Genomic DNA, 25007 nt, shown 5'->3' on the forward strand with positions numbered 1-25007 from the left:
TTACCAATGGAATCATATATTATATAATGTATATATATATATATATATATATATATATATATATATATATATATATATATATATATATATATATATATATATATATATATATATATATATATATATATATATATATATATATACATATGTATGTGTACATATTTCAACCAACACACATTCACAAGGAATATTTTACTGTATGTTTAAAGGTGGGGTGTAATAATATGGATCTAAATTATTTCCATAATGAATATCATCACATAATGCCCATTCGCCAGTCTCCCCCTCAAAAGTAAGTCCGCGAACATGCCAAATCTGCCGGCGGCGTCAGTCAAGGTCAACAAGGTTGATGGATTTTCGCGACTGACCCAATGCCGTGGCTGTGGCCTCGCGATGGGCCATGACGTGAGGGTAGTAAGACGGGTTCAGAGTTTTATTGGCTGTCCTAGAGAAAGAGTCCGTGCCAGTTCAAGGCTGGCTTAATCTTGAACGAACGAACGTTTTCAAGGAACCTCGGGAGCTTTCCTGTATCTCAAAAATCGAGAGCAATTTCGTCTCGATTGCACGTCTTCAAATTACAGCTAAAAGAAAGGCTCACACAAAGGAAACTACTATAGTAGTAATTAGTAATTTAATAATCCTGTATACAAGCTCTATATTAACACTCATGTCGTTCGCATGTTCATTAACATGCTTAGGGTGTTTCATGATGTAAATACATAATTTCACTGTTTTATAACTCTCAGTAATACGGTTGTCAGTATTTTTTATTTTACAAAGGTGATTTTTTAGCTTTTTAGAAATTGTTGTAATTATAAGTATTGTTTGTAGAAGGACGCGGCAATGTGCGTTTCACTTTAAGATATAAATTATACGTACTATAATTTTTATCTTATAAGTCAGTGTACGTCGTATATATTTTCAAAATATTGCATATAGAAATAACATAGTAAAATGAAAATGATCTCTCTCTCTCTCTCTCTCTCTCTCTCTCTCTCTCTCTCTCTCTCTCTCTCTCTCTCAAGATTCCTTTAGTTATCAATCCAGACATGTGCTCCACAGTTGGTGGGGTAAATTTTATGGATGATTTTTGTTGTTAACGTTTTCACCTTTTAGTAAGATCTGGTCAAAGTCTAGAATGAGCCCCTCATTGATTCTGTGGTTGTTCACTGAAGAAAAGGAAAGTTTCATGTAGAAGTCATGCATAGTCATATTTTCTCCCTCATAATATGTATATAAATAAAGGCGGAGGGCCTTTCAATATCGAGTGATCGTATTTCTGGCACGTATTTCGCTGAAGTAATATAATTTGTGATCATTTTGCTCTAAAGTTTCGAGAGAGAAAAGCCAGTTGCTTGTTGGAAATTTGTTCTTGCTCTTTCTCCTGGAATGTTTCTCGTTCTCCATGTTAAGCAACAAAAGACATAATCAAAGATTGTTTTTTTCTGGTTTCCAAACGATTTATATAAATAAATATATATATATATATATATATATATATATATATATATATATTTATTATATATACATATATATGTGTATATAAATATTATTATATATATATATATATATATAAATATATATATATATATATATATATATATATATATATATATATATATATATATATATATATATATATATATAGAGAGAGAGAGAGAGAGAGAGAGAGAGAGAGAGAGAGAGAGAGAGAGAGAGAGAGAGAGAGAGAGAGAGAGTCAAATCAAAACTTCATTTTCATTTTACTATGTTATTTCTATATGCAATATTTTGAAAATATATACGACGTACACTGACTTATAAGAGCTGTAAATATATATATATATATATATATATATATATATATATATATATATATATATATATATATATATATATATATATACATACACATACACAGAGTTCTCCCTAAAAGTCTAGCAAAACTATAAAAAGGCAGCCTAAGTTACAAATGACGATAAATGAAACTTTAACAAGAGGCGTAATAATCTAAAATTGTTTCCCAATTAACGTTACAATTCCAGTTTCCAAAGTTTATTTGTTGTTTAGCCATTACGACCGACAACCATTGATGGCTGAAAGGGTTAGGTAATTACTAAAGTATTATTTACAATGGCTAGTTTATTACTTAACAATGACTAGCAATACCAAATAAGAGTTTCTAAGGCAGTCTGCAACAGTATCATGACGGGGACCGAAAGTTTTACATAATAAACGAATATAAGAAATCGTAATCATATACACACACATCATATATGGCATAGAAGTAACGCTGGAACTGGGCAGGTTTTAATTTAGAGTGGTAATTTTATATACATACATACATACATACATACATACATATATATATATATATATATATATATATATATATATATATATATATATATATATATATATATGTGTGTGTGTGTGTGTGTGTGTGTGTGTGTGTGTGTGTACACATACAGTGGTAGAAATTCACAGTTTATATGAAAGAGGAAACAGTGCAAACAAACAAACATACAGACCGCTGGAAACCAAAACTCCACACCTGGCATGAATATGAGTATCCTTCTTCCCTAAAATGTAAATATTTTACATATTTATTTGAAATTATTGGATGAAGTTTTTACATACCTTGACTGATTTCCTATTCTTAATAAACCCCGTAAGGGGGTGGCGCATCAAGTCATCTCTTAAGGTTCTTTGCAGCGTCCCTTCGGCCCCTAGCTGCAACCCCTTTCATTTCTTTTACTCTACCTCTGTTCATATTTTCTTTCTTCCTTCTTGCTATCCACCCACTCCTAACAATTGTTTCATAGTGCAACTGCGAGATTTTCCTGCTGTTACACCTTTCAAACCTTTCTACTCTCAATTTCCTGTTCAGCGCTGGATGACCACATGTCCCAGTGCTAGGCCTTTGGTCTAAATTCTATATTCCCTTCCTCTATTCTTAAAAAGCTTTCTTTTATAAAACTAGACTCGTTGATGTTTCTTTCCAGTGCATTATTAGAGAAAACTGTTTTGTCCCTGCCCACTTGACTGTATGATTGTTTTCACTAACATGTATGAAAATTCCAACGTTCAGCTGTGCATATCTTACACATTTGAATACTGTTCTGTTCTCTTTTCCAACGGTTTTCCAGTTTGACCAAAGTAAAAGTTATCACAAGACTTACAAGGAATTTGATGTACACATCTTTGGTAGTGTAGCGAGAGTTATTTTTTATAAGTACACATTTCATTGTTTTATTATTCTTAAAAACCACATTAACTCCAAATTTCTTAAGTAGATGGGGAATATCTTTCAAATAATTATTTTGTGATACTATAGGCAGGTTTTTGTGTTTTAAGTTTCTTCTCTCTTTTGATACATAGTTTTTTAAATAGAGTCTTTACAAAAAACTTACCAGTATTTCTGCCTATGTTAATTTAAGTCTTGTAACCCTGAATACATTGATGATGCAATAGATAAGAATAGGAATACTGGCAAGAAATCGAAATATCCCGGCTCTATTAAACAGTGTATTAGAAACAACAAAAAAGTTTCTGTATCAAAATAAAAAAGAAACTTACAATACAAAAAACCTGTTTGTAGTACCATATAGTAATAATCTAAAAAACAGCCCCAGTCATGATTGTGTTGTCAGCCTATCGCACAAACACCCCTACATACTGTAGAAATATGATTTGTGCTTTAGGCAGTGGGTCAAATTTCCTGAGACGAACAGCGTGGAAATTACCAAAGGACTGTGCAATTTGGAAAGGTAAAGCGACGTTGCCCATGAAGATGTGAACATGATCAGGGAATTGTGTATGAAGATATGAAAAAGCCAGAAACGCCTAATGTCCGTGAAAGATGAATATTCAATGAACTGAAATATACATTTGACGAAGCCTGACAAATCTGATGCGCTGGTAATTTTAAATAAAAGTGAGTATATAGAAAAAGTAAATAATCTGAGTGAAGAATGTAAATGTAAAAAACAATATACAAATTCGATAGACATTTTGAACAGTAATTTCAAGAGAAAGTTTGAGAGCTTTTAAAAGGAAATGAAAACCTAACTAAACAGTTGTGTATGACTTCTCTGTCATTACCATGTAAGTACGGAATAATAAAACCTCACAAAACAGTTTCCTGGTAGGCCAATTATTAGTTCAGTTGATTCTGCATCTTACAGTATAGCAAAATACCTACTGGATATTTTAACCGTTGGTAAGTACTCTCTGTGAGGCTAATGTAAAGGGCAAAAAAGATAGTTTATGCTAATAATGCACTGGCAAGAAACACCATTGAGTCTGGATTTGTAAAGTTTTTTTAAGAAACAGATATCCGTCAAGGCATGTAAAAACTTGATCTATTAATTTCAAAATATATAAATGTTAACATTTTAATGAGTGTACAGCTCGCCCCTGGCACATGTCATGTGGAGTTTTGGTTTCCAGTGGTCTGTATGTTTGTTTGTACTGCTCCCCTAGTATATATATATATATTGTGATTTTCTGTAGCTATGTATCAGTCTTTTGTTAATGTCTTAGTAATAAAGCCGAAACCAGTTAAGACTTAAACACAGTCTGTAATTTTCTAGTGATGATTAGATATATACTGTACATTATGTATCAGAGCGATTATAATATATACAGACATGCATACATTATATATATATATATATATATATATATATATATATATATATATATATATATATATATATATATATATATATATATATATATATATATATAATGTGTGTTTATGTATGTATGTCTAAATGAGAATCTTCTGGTCACTTTCTACTTCTCGATTTCTTCACACTGAATGTGTTTGTCACTACAAAGCCTAAGATCCAAATGGAAGAATATGAGAAACTATTGACCCTCATAGCAGGATTCGAATTTGCATCTGGTGTATCAGAATGAAGTTACATTATCAACCTGACCACAAAGACCAAACAGAAGAAAAAAAAATTCTGACCTTCCTAGCAGGATTCGAACTCACATCTGGAGTATCAGAATGAAGTCAGGTCATCTACCTGGCCATCATGGTCAGGTAGATAACGTGACTTCATTTTGATACTAATCAACCTAACCTTCTTCATGATCAGGAGGATAGGTTGACCTCATTCCGATACTCTGGATGCGGTTTCCAATCTTGCTACAGACTTCAAAATTTCTCCATGTTCTTTCATTTGGATCTTCGGCTTTGTAGTGACAAGCGTATCTATAAAATACGAAGAAATGGATAAGTAAAGAGGGCATTGTGGTTACTGTAATTACACACACACACACACACACACACACACACACACACACACACACACACACACACACACACATGTACATATATATTATATACATATAATATATATATATATATATATATATATATATATATATATATATATATATATATATATAGATGCATACTGTACGTACACACACACATATACTGTACATATATTATATAAATTATGTATATATATATATATATATATATATATATATAATTAATTGGTAGCTGATTAAAAATAAAAAAAATCACTTAAAAAAGTATCAGTATATCACGACAGCCCAATTTTACAAAGAGATCTCCAGGGATTTAGAATGATTAGGCATCAAGAGTGCTAGAGTTATCAAGAAGCTGGGTTTGAAAATGATAATGAGCCTGGTAACAGTTAGATTCTGATTGCGTAGGCACCCAATTTGTCTAATGTTAATTTAGCGTGTCACACATCTTGACGCCGGGTGAATGATTAAACACATAATAATAAACTTGACGCCGGGTGAATGATTAAACACACAATAATAAAATGATCACCTTTCAGGTTGAAAATGACTCAAGTAGTCTCTCATTTGAAGTGGGAGTAACCCCGCAGGACTCACGGCTTAAAATGTGGATGGCAGCAAATTAAGAGAGCCAAGATTCCATGAAAGGCTCCATGTCTTCTTGTAGCGGTTGAATCGAACGTAGCGCTATTATGTAGCGTTAAATGTTGTGCTAGGCGATGCGGTGAGGCTCATTTGTGCTACGTGCACGACTTCAAATTCTCACGAACAATAGTAGTGGAACTTAAGACTACGAACGCCTGAAAACCTTGCGAGGCATCTGGAAGGGAGGCTTTGTTATCTATGAGGGGTGGAACCGCTGTCAGGGGGCTAAGAGAGCAATTTATAGAAGCGCCAGGTAAATAACGAAATAAAATAAAATAGATTCTCTCTTAACTCATGTTTTCAGAATGAAACATAGGACATAATGTACAAACTAACGAAAATATTCAAATAAAAATATGAGCAGTTAATATTATCGGTATCTGCCACTTTATATGATATATATATACATACATACATACATACATACATACATACATATATATATATATATATATATGTGTGTGTGTGTGTGTGTGTGTATTATGTATGCATGTATGTATGTATTTATTTATTAATGTGTGGTGACTTGCAAGTCATGCGCATATACGGAAAAAATATATCTAGTGTTCATGTAACTGAATGGCAGTGTAACTCTGCGCTTGAATGAATGAAGTACCCCCCGCTAGCTGTTAGCTCACACCGTTACATGGAATAGGCGTTGGGCGGGTTAATGGAGGGGCGGGGGGGGAAGGTAATCCATGGTAATCCCCCGCCACACCTGGTCTTGGATACCTTTAGGAGACATGAGTACAACAAGGGAAGAAGAAGGCTTTGAGTAGGACCTCCCTCCAGGTGAACGAGATGGAGGAGGTGGGGGGAGGGCGCTCCTTTGCTGGCCCCCTTTCTCCCTCGGCGGATGTTTCTCCTCTCTGTCTACTTGCTCTGACCAGCGGCCATGTCTTGAACAGCTGTTTGCTTTGAAGCGTAGATTGATTGAAGCACTAAACCAAATTATATATTACGATTTTGCTGACATTTAGAAATGCATGCGACAAATTTAGTCTCTCTCTCTCTCTCTCTCTCTCTCTCTCTCTTAATATTACTATTAATTTGTTTTTGCTTTTGTTTAAAAGCATTTGACAAGTGTGATTTAGAGTTGTGACGTGTCAGTTGGGTCGGTGTGTGTAGTACATCTTTTCATACACTTCGCTTATTCTGGGACTGTATAGAAAAGTAAAGAAAAAGTTGTGGGTGCTGTCTTTTGACCCGCCCTTCCCAACGACGTTGGGGTCATCAAGAAAAAGCCTGTGCGTTCTTTTCAAGACCTTGGTCCCATTGATCGTATCTCTTCGCAGTTTGCGACTGGGGCTTGAAAGACAAACTGTGGGTTCATAGTCGCATATATTTATACGTTTGGATATGTTTACGTTCGCTTGCTGCCCGTATATCCATCTCTGCTGTAGTTCTTTGATTTTGAAACACCACATGTTTCAAAAATTGCAGAGAAAAATATAATAGGGAATATATTTGGGAGCCTTTGGAACAACAACAGTTCTGTTACACAACATCAATAACCTGTAGATTTATATATATTTTTGTTGGTCTTGGCTTAAGAATTTCTGGCTAGTGATTGAAGATAGTAAGCGCGCAGATACCGACCAGTAACTAATCTATTTACCGGAGGCGTGGATCCATGTTTACTGTGATCTCAAGTACTGTATATGGCTGTGACTGTTAGTGCCTTTACTGTATCACAGTAGACATCAGTATGTTTATTACAATGGAATGGATTTCAGTAAATTCATCTTGAATGGAAATAGCTTAAAAAGCGGCAGTGTACTGTATAGTCCAAAAGTAAAGTTGAGGAGGATCTGTGGTCTTGAAATAATTTGGGGATTTCATTGAATCTATAATGTTAAGGCTCTTCATACGACTTTAATAGGAATTCAGTTATTTATGTTGTGGCCATTAAATGTCTGCTTGAGGCATCTAGATGCCATCATTTCTTTCAAGATTTCAAAATAGAATTAGTAAAAACTTGAAATATTTTAAATCAGTTCTTATCATTTCACATAAACAGCTTTGTCCCTCACTTCTCTTCAAACGAGAGAGACAGACAATCTTCTTTTCCTTCTCAGCTAAATAACTAGTCTGGATCGCTGTTTTTTATGAGCTTCGCGCAGCTGTTTCTACTTGAACGGTTCATTTTGTAATTTGTTATTTTTTGGCAGGCGTTTTACGGACGGATGCTCTTCCTAACTCTAACCTTCCCTGTTTATCCAGGCTTACGACCAGCTGGCTTACCCCCGAGTTGGTAAGGTAGAGACAGACGAACTGTGCGAAGAAATACACTCAGGATTTAACTCATTTTAACCATATTTTCACAGTAATGATTAGTGCGCAATAAATGCTTGTCAGAACATCAGCTTGCATATTCTGTTGAGGTACGCGGTGTCTCACTGCCCTTCTTTCAGTGGTGAACTACGTAAGGTTCTTTCTGGCTGTCCTACCGATGTTGAAGAGAGGTGGCAGTACTCCCTGAGAGTGCTGTATTGCCTTAAGTTTTCTACATACATACACACACATATATACACATTTCTATTAATTTTTAATTTTCTTTCATTTTATCTTTTATCATATATAGTGTATGACAATTTTTCAAGGTAATGGGCTTTTCCCTTTTTATAATTATAATAATAATGGTACAGTAGTTTTGAGGAGACTGCTTGTATGTCATTGACTGTCAGCTGTAGGACAAACTTGTTAGAAATGCTGTTCTCACAGCGGATCAGAATGCGAAGTCTACTTTGGAAACGGTAAAAGCTCAAGCATTTTATTTGCCGTTCAAATCAAGGCCAAGACCTTTGTTCAGTTAGCACTCCATGTTCCGTTTTCACTCGAAACCCAAAGTAAATTGAGAGAGAGAGATTTTGTCCAATTTGGAGTCATTTGGCTACTGTTAAGTTATGTTATTACTCTGAACGAAAGGGCTCACTAGCCACAAAAAGCTTATCCAGATGAACGGCTGGAAGTGAATTTTTTTCTAAAATTCTAGCGTACCTTTCTCAACCCTTTCTGTGTATCACAAATGATAAGCTTACTGCATAGCGCAGGTTGAGTAAGGCTAAATCACGGCACATTCGGAAACTGACTTCAAAATACGTCGTGTGTAGTACAAAGAAGTCATTATAAAGAATGTCTGTGTTATGAGAGTCTCTCTCTCTCTCTCTCTCTCTCATATACATATATGTGTGTATATATATACTGTATATATATACAGTATATATATATACACATATATATGCGAGAGAGAGAGAGTCTCTCATAACAAGACATTCTTTATATATACATACATACATATATACATACATACATACATACATTCATACATACATATACGCACTGCAGTACTTAATGCAGCATTTGTTTTTATTTGATATTACTAAGTTTTCGTTTTAATTATGAGCTCAGCACTAATCCCTGTGTACTTGAGTCGTTATATTAGCAGTGTATGACGCAGACTTGAATGCCGTTTGAGTGTAGGGTGAAGATAAGTTTTTCTTTTAGTCGTTGTAATCAGCTTATGTCTCATTGTTTTCAGTTTCTGTAGGCCTGTCAGTGTGATATTCGTTATTTTTCCAGTAGTTAACAAAAAGGTTAAAATCGACTTGTTCCAGGCAATCATGGGCTGGACATGATAAGTTACTTTTTCCATGACTTGCACATGTCAAAGCTAAACTAATATAATCGGCTAACTCCTTTCGGGTAAGAGTTATATTGTAGTGATCCCGAAAAAAATACTGAATTTTAAAAGAAAATTAATGAGCATGCATTTCAAAATATTACAAAAAAGACTTTGACGATTCCAACTTGCACAGGTTGTGTAGGAAAAAAGTTGGAACACGGAGAGCATCGGAACTCGGTGACCTGAAAACTTGGTTCCGACACATAGAATCATTTACAGGCCATTGAGGGATCTTTGAAGTGGAACCCAAAGAATTCAACGGAGGATTTCTCTTGGAAGTCTATAGAATGAGGCTGTTTATTGGCCGGAGAAATTGGGGAACCGACGCAGACTCACTCGAAGGGAAGGAGTTGCCTGTGTTTTACCTTAACTATAACTACCGGTATTATTCCATTCGTAAGATACATTGCTTTTTTTTTTTAGGTATAACGCGTGGAATAATGATTGATTTTAGCTCGATTGAGTAAATCAAAGATTTTCATCTCGCGTGAGAGGTCACCCATTTACTTCCTCCTAGGTTAGAACCTGTCACATACTTCTTCTCCATCCCCAATGTTCATTCCACGTCTGGTTAATTAAGGGCATTGAGTACCCCCACCCCTTGCACCCCTCTGACCTCCTTCCCCATAGTTAGTCTTTTTAAACTTTAGAAAGGAAGTCTGTGATAAGACCTTAACTTACCGCACGCGCGCACACGCACAATCATGAGCATGAAGGTCCTGTATGGCAGGATTAATAGAGTGTACTCGATTAATGCTGCCAAAATGGTAGCGATTAACGAATTCTTTCAGGCGATGGAATTTATTCTAAAAACGCTTAAGGAACCCTTTCTCTCTCTCCGCTTCCTGCCCTGCCTGCGGGGCATTTGAAAGGGAAAGTTAAACCCAATCCCCAGTTTAGGTTTAGTAACCTTCACACCGTCCCATCCCATTCTCTCTCTCTCTCTCTCTCTCTCTCTCTCTATAATATATATATATATATATATATATATATATATATATATATATATATATATATATATATATATATATATATATATATATATATATATATATATATATATATATATATATATATATATATATACACACACACACACACACACACACACAATGCACACACACACACATATATATATATATATATAGTATATTCATATCGAAGTCTTCTCTGTATGTTGATCTGTTGTCAATAATTATTCAGTTTTTGCATACAGTTGAACAGTAGATAAGTCATGCGACAAATTATAGAGAAAGAATATATTTGCTGAGTTTCACTGAAGTGAAAGTAGAAGCTTGAGAATGATCGTACATCATTTGAGTGATGGAGATCTTAGTTTGGCAAAACCTCAAATATTTTATAGTTACAATAGCGCAGATACTCTTGAAGGCTCTAAAACATTATTATTATTATTATTATTATTATTATTATTATTATTATTATTATTATTATTATTATTATTATTATTATTATAATAAAAATGACACTGCTGAACAGTTCTTTCCTAATCAGGGTGTTATCAGACTGAGTTTATTCTTGGCTCTTACCATGAAAACGTTGCACTTGTTCAGGCTGCTACTTTCGATAGAAGGGGTTTGTGGTAAATTTACCTTGCTGGCACAAGGCCACCATAATCGTAAACAACAGCAACAGAATCGATTTGAAAATTTGTTTACCTCTTATTTTTCATCACGTTCTGAGGGAAGGAACATTTTTGTTGTGTACAACGATTCTAGAATATGAGCCAATGAGTGTCGTTTACCCTAAATATTTATTATGCTGGCACAACAGTAGGACTGAGCTCCGAGATCAGCTTAGCGGTAGAAAGGTTAACGTCAGCTGTACTGTTACAGTGACAAAAAATCATCACTTTGGTCTTGCAAATAGATATCGGTTTAGTATCGTTAAGGGTAATTGTTTTTTTTTTGGGGGGGGAACGTTAAGTGCCATTTTTTTTATGGGGAACATTAGAAGCGCGCGCGCACACAACATACACACTTACACAAATATTTATATAAATAAATGTATGTATATATATATATAATATAATATATATATATATATATATATATATATATATATATATATATATATATATATATATAAACATACATATACACACACACATCATCATGTGGAGGAGAAAAAGGGAGGCTGGATATATAATTTATATATACTAAACACACACACACACACACACATCAGAATCATGTGGAGGAGAAAAGGAAGGCTGGAGATCAGTGGAGCTTTGTGGAAGATGAAGCTGAGGCCCTTTGCGTCACACTACATAGGAGGTAATAATTATATATATTACATATATATATATGTGTGTGTGTGTGTGTGTGTGTATGTCTGGTCACAAAATGTTAGTATTGATTATCCGAAATTATAGGAGTGTTGTTCTTGCAAGTGTGCTTAAGAGAGGGTGGGGATCCAGAGGGCAATGTTTAGCAATGGACGTGTGAAAGGCCTGAGGGGTTCGCTAGAATTTAAAACTTGGTGATGAAGTGTAGTTATCGATTTGATGTTAGTAACTTCGGAAATTAAAAAAACGCACACTTAAGATGTGCTGGGTTTCCATTCACGATGATTTCTAAAAAATTTGACGCATTACTAAATTTCAGCAGCATTTCAGTATAGTATTGCTTAGGCTAAGGTATAATCACACTATAAGCCCAGTATATGTTTTTATGAGATTTGAGGATGTGAAATTTTATTGTTATTATTTTATTTATTAAAAATTCTAACAAAAGGCCATAGGTGGCTTTTACATATATTTTACATGTGTTCTTTGCAACCTTAGGATATCGGGAACTTTCACTACAATGTAAAATTTGGGAATCGAGTGTTCCAAGTCGGCTTCCCGTCTGTCGCAAGGTTGGAAAGATACATAGAATTTTAAATGAGTTGCCTCTAGTAAAGAAATATCGTTAAGGAAAAGACCTGAGTGGGTTATCCAATGTCGTAGACCTACTAATGATACTACTCTGAGTTTTGGTAGGGTACAGTTCCACTCCCCATAATTTGCACCATTCATTAATTTTAGCTAATTCCATGTTAAAAAAATCTGCAGTCCCAGGCCTTCAATCAGGAGATGAGATCAATGCAGATAGTGTAGAGCTACCTTAATGCGCACCAGAGATTACATTCGTGTAGTCATTAAAGTGCTTATCAGCAACTGGATCACTGCAACGTATTACGCAAATATTCATCGATAATACTAAGCAGTGTTCCTCCAACTCTCATCTCGCTGCATTTGGAAACTAGGGCATCAAGACTAACAGGTCGAAAGCAGCACTAAAGTCAAGAACAATCCTATGAATTTCGTGACCAGAATCTAAAGATTTCTGTACAACTCTGGAAACCGTCACACCTACCTAGGCCCTGCGGACGCGACCGTAAACTATGGAACTTGACTATTTTCAGCATAGAAATTTAGCGGTAATTTAGCCAGTGGAGTAACATTACTAGTTCTCCATTTGAACACATAAAAAAGGGCTAGTTTACAGACACTAAATTTTGGGGGCATTCAAGAAGTGTACGTATAAGTTGAGGTTGCATAATTTAGCGCACAGGAAAAGGGAATATAAATCGCAGTTGGGAGATGATGGAAGTAGGGCTTTAGCAAAAGAAAAAAAAAGTTGCATGACAGATATAAGAGACAAATATTAGTGCAAGCACACAAGAGGATGGAGTATACTGTATAGTCACGAGTAAGACGTGGACGTTAAAGAAGGGAAATAATGAACCCTCTAAGGTTCCAGTGATGTCAAATGATGTCATGCAAATTTTATCCCTGAAGACCTCAAGGACATCATCTATAGGTAAAAAAAGAGAATTAACCTTAAATATTTTGACTCTGGTAACATTGGAATGACGTCTGGAGAGTATTAGTGGAATGCTTTATCGCTTCTCCCATACAAGTAGAGGCTGTTCGAAGGGAGTAGCATAAAGCCAGTGGAGAATAGGTGATAAAAATATTTGACCATTTTTACTTATTATTCCTTACTTTATTATACCCAGTAAATTGGATAAACATTGATGATAAAATAACACACTGGTAAGGAATTTTATCGCATTTTTTAAGATGCAAATGAAGTTTATAAATCCCAATCAGGTTGTATTTTATGTATTTTCGAAAAGTAAAAAAAATCTCTTTTCGGTCAACTTCATCACATTATTTTGGATATGTAAATTTGTTTATCATTTTTAAAGTACTACAGTAAAGTACAGTTATTTGGCTTCACATTGAAACTGAAACAATAGTTGTATCATGAAATAATACAGTGGAAGAAAATTATCTCTGGGCTTAAAAGTGGTTCGTTAGAAGTGCGTTTTACTTTAAACGAATTTTATTGAAGTCCCCAAAATTCCCAGTGTTTAAGTGGTGACCCCAAGAAGCACTTCAGGGCGTCACATGAAGTTGCAGAAAAGGGAGTCTAACTTAGAGAGAGCTTGCAATACAAGATGGAAACGGAGAGAGGCGGTCTTGGAGAGACTGCAGCCTGAAATATTTCGAAAAATTGGTGGTAGTGAAAAAATGAGCAGCGTCGGGTAATGTGACTTTGAGAGTGCTTTCGAAAGCGACTGTGGACGAAGGGAAGAGGGTAAAATATTATAAAATGGAAAGGTGCAAGGATGATGATTGGATCACAAGTGGAATTCTGTGAGCGGATGATTAAGAAGTATAAAGGGAAGGTTCCAAAGGAATGGGCATAAATGTTTATCAAGTGTTTAAAATGAAAGAACAAAATAAATAAAGAAAATGTAAGTAAATTTATCCATGTGGATTTCAGCTAATGATAGTTTACTAAATTTAAATTTATTAACAATGTTAGTTTACTAAATTTAAATTTATTAACAATGTTTCAGTCAGCAGACTATAAAATAAAATGGCACTAAAGACTGAATGCCATTCGACTTTGTCGTAAGGTATGTTTCCAGTTTTCTTCCTTTTTTTCTTTTAAATTTAATGAAAGCAGTCAACTGCAATTTAAAGCTCACTGACAAAAAAAGGTAGGTTAATGAACTGCAGATTGCAATTTTATCTTGGATTTAGATGAAACTGTTGAAGCCAAATGCCGCAATGATTACACATTAAGTGTAATTGCATTATACCTTTTTGGGGGTTGAATGGTGGTATCTGTTCATCGTAAACAGATACAGATGAAATCTGGCTTAATATAGAAATCAGAAATTTGTGCTACGGATTGAATTTATTTTTATGTATTTTGTTCCTTAGACAAATGTCAGCTTTAGCACCAGAACCTCAGTTGCCTTTTGAGCCATAGAAATTTATCAGCCACCTGGGTTATCAATTGACCGCCAGGTGCAGATATTGACTGATTTGGAGACCTTTGTCTTAGATTAGCTAACAGAAGTACAATGGTACTAAACGGACAGGCCTTAGGAGTTTCAGGGTTTTCAGGAATCGAACATAGCCACTGGACCACTATACAATATATTCTTATATTAAGCTTAAATAAAAATACAAATAAATCTAGAGACTAGCGTTCTTCATTTTCAAATGAGAAGGACTAACCGAATTCCTGTGGCAGTAAGGCGCATTCATGGTTTTAGCAATGATGGTGTTGCAAGAGGAAATCGTAAAAGCAGCAGTGGACAAATGCCATTGCCGCAATGACTGTTTGTTAAAGGTGGACTGACCAAACACTGCATACAGAACATGAATGACAATTTCTTCCAGTTAGACAAACACGGGCCCATATATATATATATATATATATATATATATATATATATATATATATATATATATATATATATATAGACACACATATATATACACACACATATATATATATATATATATATATATATATATATATATATATATATATATATATATATATATATATATATATATATATATATATATATATATACACACACACACACACACACACACACACACACATATATATATATATATATATATATATATATATATATATATATATATATATATATATATATATATATATATATATTAGCTGACGTACTCGGCGTTGCACGGTAAAAACCCCAGTGTAGAACACACCTAGACCGTAGAATACACCCAAAGCATAGGACACACCCAAAACGTAGAACACACCCGGATATTTATTTATCCCAGCCTTCTACTAGACAGGAAAAGGAGGAATCAAATCTATATATAACAAAATATCAAAGAATTTTTATTTATAGGTTTTTAAAAATATAAATACAGTATACAAATTATAAAGTAAAATCTATCACAAATTCACTATAATATTACTTTAACACAAAATTTGATTGTAAACAACATTTTTAGCTTCACCATAAGTCAAAGAATGTATAAATTCTTGGGTGAACCCACCCTTGGGCAAGCAACACAAAGCTGTCCTTGGGAAAAACATGACGATCTCAAATCCACTCCACAGTACTTAATAGACTGTCCCTGTGCCTTGTTGATCGTAATAGAGAGCGCAAGTCTCACTGGAAATTGCAGTCTCTTAAAAGTTAAAAGGGAGATCCGTCGGAATGAATGGTATCCGTGGGATAAAAACTGTTTCACCCTCTCCTTTTTTAATTATCTAATTACATTTCCCAACATTTTTGACATTTTACATTTCACACCTTATTACTCCCCCCTCCTATTGGGGCTGAACTCGGAGTTAAAGGGAGTATCACTGTTGATCTCAGCGGCCTCGAAAACTATGTATTAGACACTAATATCTGCCATTTTCGGTTATTTTTACATGTCACCCCCTTCCCATCCCCACCTCCATTGGTGCCAGTGATGTCTTACCTCCACAGTATTCTTTTCCAGATAGTAAGTCACATGTATACCGAAATGAGGTATGATAAACCAGTAAAGTTTATTTAGTTACTAAGTCTACAGGCAGAACCAGCCCATTTCAGGGAATCCCTTCCCACCCCGATCCCCACCCCCTTTGGTACCAGTGATGTCTTAACTTCTCGAATTCTTCACACCTTTTGGCTATGCTTGGCACTACGAAGACTATGAAGAAATTCTGACGTCCGTAGCAGGATTCGAACCAGCATCCGGAGTATCAGAACGAGGTCACGTTTCCAACCTGACCACGAGAGGGATAAAAGTTAGTTGCCATTCATACATGCATCAGGATCCTGACATACATATACCTGTCGAATTTAGATACATTTATTGGAGCGTATGGGTCTATTCCAGCTCTAATAAATGTGTTTGAATTTGACATGTACATGTGCAGTATGTATGAATGGGAACTGACTCTTACCCTTCTGATGGTCAGGTCAGTAACGAGACCTCATTCTGATACTCTATATTTGGGGCCCAATTCTGCTACGAACGCAGAATTTCTTCACTCTCTTCCATTTGGATCTGAGGCTTTGCAATGACAAGCGTATCCAAAAAGTACGAAGAATTCGAAAAGTTACAAGGCATTGCGGGTATCACACACACACACACACACACACACACACACACACACACACACACACACACACACACACATATATATATATATATATATATATATATATATATATATATATATATATATATATATATATATATATATATATATATATATGTATGTAATGTACAGTTTGTGTGGTTATGTAAATGTGTTTTACGTGTACAGAGATTGAATTTGACGTGAAGACAAAGAAGGCGTGCAAATTGAAATTTACGATAACAGAACAAACAGGTCTCTTAGTCATATTTTTATGACATCGAAAGGCTGTACTGTAATCACTAACACTGGGGCAAACTGTATGATTATGGGTTTTAGGGAGACTTTTGAAATAGGTATAGGCTGCTTCGCTCTGTAGAGGACATAAGAAGAAGTATGTATATTTCCGCCAACTCTGGCACACATTCCTTTGACGCCTCCGCAGTTACACTTCTTGCTATTGGTTGATTTCTTCATACCAAAAATGTTTCGGTGAAAATGATACAGGAATGCTTTTGAAGCAGGTGTCCGTTCTGTAAAACGCAAGACAGAACCCAGTTTTGAACTACTTGTTCTTTTTGTTTGTATAGACCACAGATTATCAATGCTGTAAAAACTTGCGTGCGTTCGTACTTCCGTGGGCTCTTCGTGTGGATTCGTGGTTGGCGGTATGTCAACAATGGGCCCCCGGCTATCTGTAACTGTTCTGGAAGAAATTTCCTCCTCTTCTTCAGTCGTGTGCGAGAATAGTACTGTACTAGAAGCTGGGTTGGATCACTTCCAGGATGTTTTTAAGAGGAGATAGGGCCTCACTATTTCATAAGAAACGTGCAAACATTCAAACATTGTTACGGTCTTATACAGTTAACCTCACGAGATAATTCGATGCTTCAAGGACATGCTCCACCACGCCAAGGTGACACAACGGTTGTATTATAATCACTTTCGAAGTACTACAGCTGGTTCTCAGTCGCGAGGAACTTCCCGATGTTGTGAGTTCAACTACGAACTGCGACACCCCTTATAAATCGATGATGATTCAGCATCCAGTTCCAATTCTGTCATTCTTATGTTGTACATCTTGCATGAACGCATTTCTGTAAATAGTCAACAGTTCATCTTTTGTATCTCAGCCCCCTTTGAACTATACAAGGAAAACGTGAAAAAGTAAGACAGGTTACACCATACTATATACAAACTTTCAGCTCTTTCTCGATCTTTCTACACATATATATGTGTATGTGGGTATGTGGAATTTTAACAACCACATTTTCTTCTTAACTTGTCTCGATTTCTTCACATTTTGGAAACTCTTGTCACTTGAAAGCCTAGATCCAATTGAAGAAAGAAATTAAATTCTAACGCCTTGTTCTGATATTTCGGATGCGAGTTCGAATCTTGCCGGGCGTTAGAATTTTATCAATTTCTTCATTTGGATCTAGGCTTTGTATTGACAAGCGTTTCCAAAGTGTGAAGAATTCGAGAAGTGGAGAGGGCATTGTGGGTATTAAAATATATATATACACATACACACATAGTATGAAATAGAGGCAGAATTACTTTTAAGTAATTTAGAATAAGTGTGAACTTCACCACAGCTGACTTGTTTTTGATGGCTAAGTATGTTTGTTATATCGTCTTGCAGAACCTTAACCATTTACTTTAAGGCTGTGTGTTTCAGGTCCCTGTGTAATGCTGAAACCCTCCTTTTACTATTCTTTCACTGGGGAGTCGTTTACTTATACAATTGATCTTTAAACGTATATCCTAAAAAAAATGATTTGGTTGGTTTATCGAATGAATCTTGCTGTCAAAACAACAAATGTTTAGGAAGCCATAGCATTTTGTATACATGCATTGTTAAAACGATATTACATTGTTTTTCTTCCGTAGGTTAAGTGCGCGATTATTTCCTTGGTCCTGAAGTTTTTTATCCATGATTTTTGTAATTGTCTTCAATTTTGTTTTTGTGCCAACTTTCAGCCTGTTGTGAAAAATCATATTGAAAACTTTTATCACACTCAGAAAAGAAAAATCAGTATACGTTAGGTACAGTAATTTAGTGTTATTCTAACTTAATAAATAAGGTTAAAATAATGAGAGAGAGAGAGAGAGAGAGAGAGAGAGAGAGAGAGAGAGAGAGAGAGAATTCATTTCCACAACTCATGATAATTTGTTATCCAGTGATGGTATCACCTCCTCTGGAACATAAGCAGGTGCAAGAAATCAGAGAACACTAAAGAATGCGGAGAATTTCGCCACACTCTCCTATGAAATATAGGCAGGTGAAAGAGGCTGAAGAATGCCGAGAATTCCTCATTGTGGAATGAACAGTATGATCCATTGGTTGAACAACCTGGATTTGTGATTTCTTCCACACAGACGACTGTCTCTGGGCTGGGAAGTCTGACGCGTAGAGCGAGGATGAAAAAGCAAAGTGACATACAGTTGAGATGCGCCCAAGCAAGGAAAAGGAGGCGACCTGACTACAAGGTTAAAGTGCAACAAGGTTGGAGGCAAAAAGCTGAGTCTTTCTGGTATGTATTGCTAAGCTAGAATGACTGCAATATCAGAGCGGTTCAATTTTCGAATCCCCAGACATTATTGTGAAGACAGGAACATGAAGCAGGAAAAGGAAGCATATTTCAAGTCACGCAAGCATTACATAAACCAAGATGTGTCTGCCTTACTCAAAGATCCTGTGGTGTTTGCATGCATAACATTACAGAATATTCACATAGACTGAAAATGAGATTCGAAAGAAAACTGTTATGGAGAGAAGGACGATTTAAGAGAAGCACCGTTTGTACACATGGTTGGGAGAAGGCAAGAGGACTTGAAGGTAGACCAAAAATGAAAAGGAAGGTTACCAGTTCTTGAAGAACGCCACTAGAGACAGGGAAAGGGACATGCAGCGCCTCAACTTTGTAAACAGCAAATAATCACAAATTTCATTTAACTAGAAAACAGAAAATTTGTAGCGTGCGTATGTTCTTGGGGCGTTTATTAGGACATAAAAGTGATGATGGTCGACGTATTATGAAGATACTCTTAGGTGCCGTGAATGAAGGGTGCCAAAAGGAAAGTGACACCGGCATGCGTGTAGGCGAATGAAAGTATGGATGCGCAGTAAAAAAAAATAAAAACTCACAGTGCGTTCATGCAGTTGGCAATGTTGACGTTACCCTGCATAAGCATGGCATAATTATTATGCCATAGAATGGCCGTTAACATCTAAAAAGTCTAAAAGTGGTTCGTCAAAGATAAAAACGAAAGACCCATATACGCAGAAAATGAAAGCTAATTCTTATAATCTAAAATTTGTAATTTGTATTTTTCTGTAGAAACAAAAAGAAAATAGAAAGTATATGAATGTATTTTGAAGACACCGACCGTATAGCGGGGAAAATTGACATATTTGTACATGTTTTCACATAATCAAGCTTATCATAATCGTAACTCAGCTGTTATCATGGCATAAAACGCCACGCAACACTTCTAATGTATCATTAATGGGAAAAACAAAAGGAATATTACAACACTAGTCATCTAATTGGGAGATTTTCCACCAGAAGTAGGGGAAAACCTTGAGGAACGGTTTCATAGTTTCTCTCTCTCTCTCTCTCTCTCTCTCTCTCTCTCTCTCTCTCTCTCTCTCTCTCTCTCTCTCTCTCTCTCTCTCTCTCTCTCTCTCTCTCTCTCTCTCTCGTTAAAATTCCCCTTTCACTTTCTTAAACCACAAAAGTAGGAGTTCGACTAAGAAGGAAGAAGACATTAGTCCCTGAAGTTATTAAATATGCATGAGAAGCATTGCTTTTTTATAGGTTAATAAGAGAACAAGACAAAACTTATATGACTATACAATAAAGGAAAAAATTTGTGTAAAGAATTAAACCTTTCCTTTATGGTTAAAAGAGAAGTAGAAGATTATTTTTATGATGTTGATAATAGGAATCTAGAAGAATCCGTCATAAAAAAATGTAAGTCTTCATTATTAAAATAAGCCGAAATATCTTTGTTTTAAGTGTCATGAAAAGTTTCTCTGTGTATAGAAAAGACGAAGACATTTCCTTCTCATTGCAAATAAGTGCCTAACATTGATTGCAAATAAGTGCCTAACATTGAAAGAAAATGTCATTTTCTTTCTGATTCTTAAACAAAAAAATTGCTCTTCGTGACTGAAGAAACCTTTTATGATTTGTAGAGAAAAAAAATAGCTTTATGACTGAAAGAAAAAAAGGAAAAGAAAACTCATCTATTAGAAAATTCGCTTCAGGACTAAAAAAAAAATATATAAATGTTTATAATTAAAAGAAAAATTCTGTATTGAAATGAAAAATGTCTGTATAAAAGAAGTTTCCTTTTAGGTCAAAAAGGAAAATCGCGAAATTCTAGTGCTCAAACTAAATCTCTGTGTGAAAGAAAAATCTGTTAGAGGTTAGGGGAATTAATGGAAAAGTTATTAACAATTCAAACTAACTCATTTAGAAAGTAAAAATAAAAAGAAAAATTCACTTCACAATGTTTATGAAGATGTCTCTCGTATGCTAGGGAAAATGGAAAATTACTTTTAACTGAATGAAGAGAAAAAATGAAAAAAGGAAGGAAAGTTTCCTGCGCAGAATTGTTATGGCGATATTGGCACTTTCAGCCTGACCGTAGGTTCTGAATGTAACGATAGAGATTCGCTCGCAATAGGAACCCTCAAAAAAAGCCACAAATATCATTTACCACGAGAACAACTTACACTTAAAGAATATTATATCCAAATGCATTTGTCACACACAGACGTGTGTGTGTGTGTGTGTGTGTATGTATATATATATATATATATATATATATATATATATATATATATATATATATATATATATATATATGTATGTATGTATGTGTATATATATGAGTTCAGAGGGTACGGAGTAAATTATTCTGAGGTCTCTTGAGTTTTTCCCAGGCCGTTTTTAGTAAGGAAGGGTAGGCTAGCGGTCCCCTCGCTTGACAAGTGAGTCACAATCCCTATACGGTATTATTTTTGTTGTTGAAGCTGCTGATCGTTATTTCTAACGGATTTTAATTCATTTTTTACGTAAGTCTAGTTATGCATAAGTGTAGGTATCATTCAGTAATCGTAAATTCGTTTGTAAATTATCGCTTTTACTTGATGCCACCAAAGTATTCGATTGATAAGTGTTTGTCACAGGTAGGTAGATAGATGTTTATCTCTCGGTAAAACCTTACGCACTAAAAATGAATCTCTCGGGAGTGAACAAGGGAAGCTGCTTACTGTTGGCACTTTGAAGAAAAGTACTTGACAATCAAAATTCTCACCTGAAATGATCTGTAAATTTCCAGATTTTTATCTAAAGAGTGTACTGATCAGGCTCTGCCAAACCATACCCTATAGCTGATATAATCACACTGTCAAACTTCATTATTAGACAAATTAACAAAAAATTCAGGATAAGAGAGCCTTGTCCAGTGGCCATTTTCTATAATCCAGTTAAGTTTCCCTATTTTAACACGGCGGAAATCCAACAGTCGATCTCTCTGAGCATTCATTACTTGGGAGGCGTCCCGTTTCTGTTTAGAGGCAAAAGAGGCTTTATCAGCTTCGAATTTAGTCATTCCAAAGGGCTTCTGAAGAATTAAACGTTGGCGCTCATCACAAGGCTCGTCAGGTAAGCGAAATTTCTCTGGCGCTAACGATCTACAGTAGGCAGCATTTATTCTCCCAGACAAATGCGTAGAAACTTGAATCGAAACTTTCACTTGTGGACTCGGATGAGGGAACGTATATCAGTGACTATCTTCACAAGAGCGGCAAAAAAAGGCGGAAGCTGACGAAGATATGGTAAAAGTTGGTGTGTGTGTGTGCATATATGCGCGCGCGTGCTTGTGTCTATATATATATATATATATATATATATATATATATATATATATATATATATATATGTGTATGTATATATATATATATATATATATATATATATATATATATATATATATATATGTATATATATATATATGTGTGTGTGTATACTGTGTGTGTGTGTATATATATATATATATATATATATATATATATATATATATATATATATATATATATATATATATATATAAGAAAAAAAGGCGTAGTATGAAATTTCTCTCTCTCTCTCTCTCTCTCTCTCTCTCTCTCTCTCCCTGAAGTGGATATGACTAACCTTACATTACGAGGCAGCACTCCCTCTCCCTCTCGCTTTGTGTTTACGTCATCGATATGAAAAGGTACTGCCTTTTGTCGTTTCAGTTGCCAAAGGAGTAGCGCCCTCATCCCCAGCCACGTTCACGCCCATCCTGAAGGAGAACGTCTGTTTCATAGTAGCGGCCGTTCTTGTCAACGAGGAAGGACACGTCCTCATGATGCAGGAGGCTAAAAAGTTAGTTAAGACCGAGCATAAAGAGCACGTGTGTATTATTACCTTTTATGTATGTTGATTTTCTCATTTTTTCTGTATTGAAAAGAAGCGAGAGAGAGAGAGAGAGAGAGAGAGAGAGAGAGAGAGAGAGAGAGAGAGAATGTGCCCATTGCCCTTCATTGCGAATGAAGCCATTTCTTGTATTCCTTTTTTGCGAAATGAGGGAGAGAATGGGTGGATTTTGTTAATCAATGTAGGGATGGATTCATCTGTTTTTATTGATTTTTATTTCTTAAGGGTTGTTGGTGCAAGCAAGAGCCCATTGTGGCATAAGGCTAACAAAATCTAAGAACAACAGAGAGAGAGAGAGAGAGAGAGAGAGAGAGAGAGAGAGAGAGAGAGAGAGAGAGACTATGACTGTAAGTATTACCTGTAAAAATTAACGCCTTCGTTTGTTTCTGGATTAAAAAGAAGGGAGGTATATGGGTACTGTCTTTGCCGATATTTTCCCTTATTTTTCCATTGATGTAGCCGTTTATAAGCAATGGTGTATTCATATACTTCCTTGGGTGAAGAAAGAGAGATGGAGATTACATGAGTATTGAATTTTTATATATGGATGTTTTCATGTGTTTCTTTATTGTAGGGGGAATTAGTGTGTGAGTAAGTATTTTGCTGTATGTGGCATTTATTTGCTTTGAGAGAGAAAACGGGAAAACTGCTTTCTCGTCGAATGTTGGCTCAGTTCATTTTTGTTAACGTTTTTGTTTCAGATCTTGTGCAGGTCAATGGTACCTTCCTGCAGGAAGAATGGAAGAAGGGGAAACCATAGTGGTAAGTTTGGGGGAGCTATATTTTGTTTTATATGACTAACGTATTCAATAAGACATGTAGTGTGTTGTGGGTACAAAGTACACGTTTCACGTATTACACTTGACCTTGTAAGCTTAAGCTGATCATCAACCACTTCTTATGCCAGTAAACTGACTTTCGTACTTGCTTTAGTTAATATTGATATTAATAATAATATCGTATTTATAATTATTGGCCCCCTTACGTATCAACTTCATTATAGTTCACTTATGGTCATATGAACATACTGCAATGTGCATTATCTAAGCTGAGATTCAAATTGCAAAGTCTCCTTCATATGTTTGTTCTTTACTTGTAAATTGACGGCCTGAAGTTCGAAGTAAATACTACCGTTTTTATCCCACACAGGAAGCTGCAAAGAGAGAAGTTCTGGAAGAAACAGGATTAGTAACAGATATCACAACGTTGCTGATGGTAGAATCAGCCTCTGGTTCATGGTTCAGATTTGTTGTTACGGGAAATGTTACAGGTAAGGAAGGGACCTTCTGCATATCTTTGTAGAGCACTTATGCCTCAGAGTGGCAGTGGAGATGAGACTGCTTGTTATTATTTTTTGCAAGGTTATCCAGAGTTCAGTTTAGGACAAGGTTTGCTTGCCCCTGACAGCCTGTATTCAAGTTTTTCTTCCTCCTTGCAATAACAACAGAATAGGAGACAAAATTGTTTTACTATATTGTTATAAACATGACA

At 35.3% G+C, this 25007-nt stretch overlaps 1 protein-coding gene across 4 annotated transcripts in view; it reads left to right on the forward strand.

The window, feature by feature from the left end:
- LOC136850601 (8-oxo-dGDP phosphatase NUDT18) overlaps positions 1–25007 on the forward strand; it is a 64645-nt gene that overhangs the window by 14760 nt on the left and 24878 nt on the right. For all 4 annotated transcript variants that reach the window (XR_010856664.1, XR_010856665.1, XM_067124281.1 and 1 more), the window contains exons 2-4: positions 23336–23465; positions 24218–24278; positions 24666–24786. Coding sequence is in view for 2 of the 4 variants with exons in the window: in XM_067124281.1 (XP_066980382.1) it covers positions 23336–23465; positions 24218–24278; positions 24666–24786 (312 nt within the window). In the remaining 2 variants the exon portion in view is untranslated. The remainder of the gene's footprint in view (positions 1–23335; positions 23466–24217; positions 24279–24665; positions 24787–25007) is intronic.

This window comes from Macrobrachium rosenbergii, chromosome 22 (genome assembly GCF_040412425.1).
Source record: "Macrobrachium rosenbergii isolate ZJJX-2024 chromosome 22, ASM4041242v1, whole genome shotgun sequence".
Lineage (NCBI taxonomy): Eukaryota > Metazoa > Arthropoda > Malacostraca > Decapoda > Palaemonidae > Macrobrachium > Macrobrachium rosenbergii.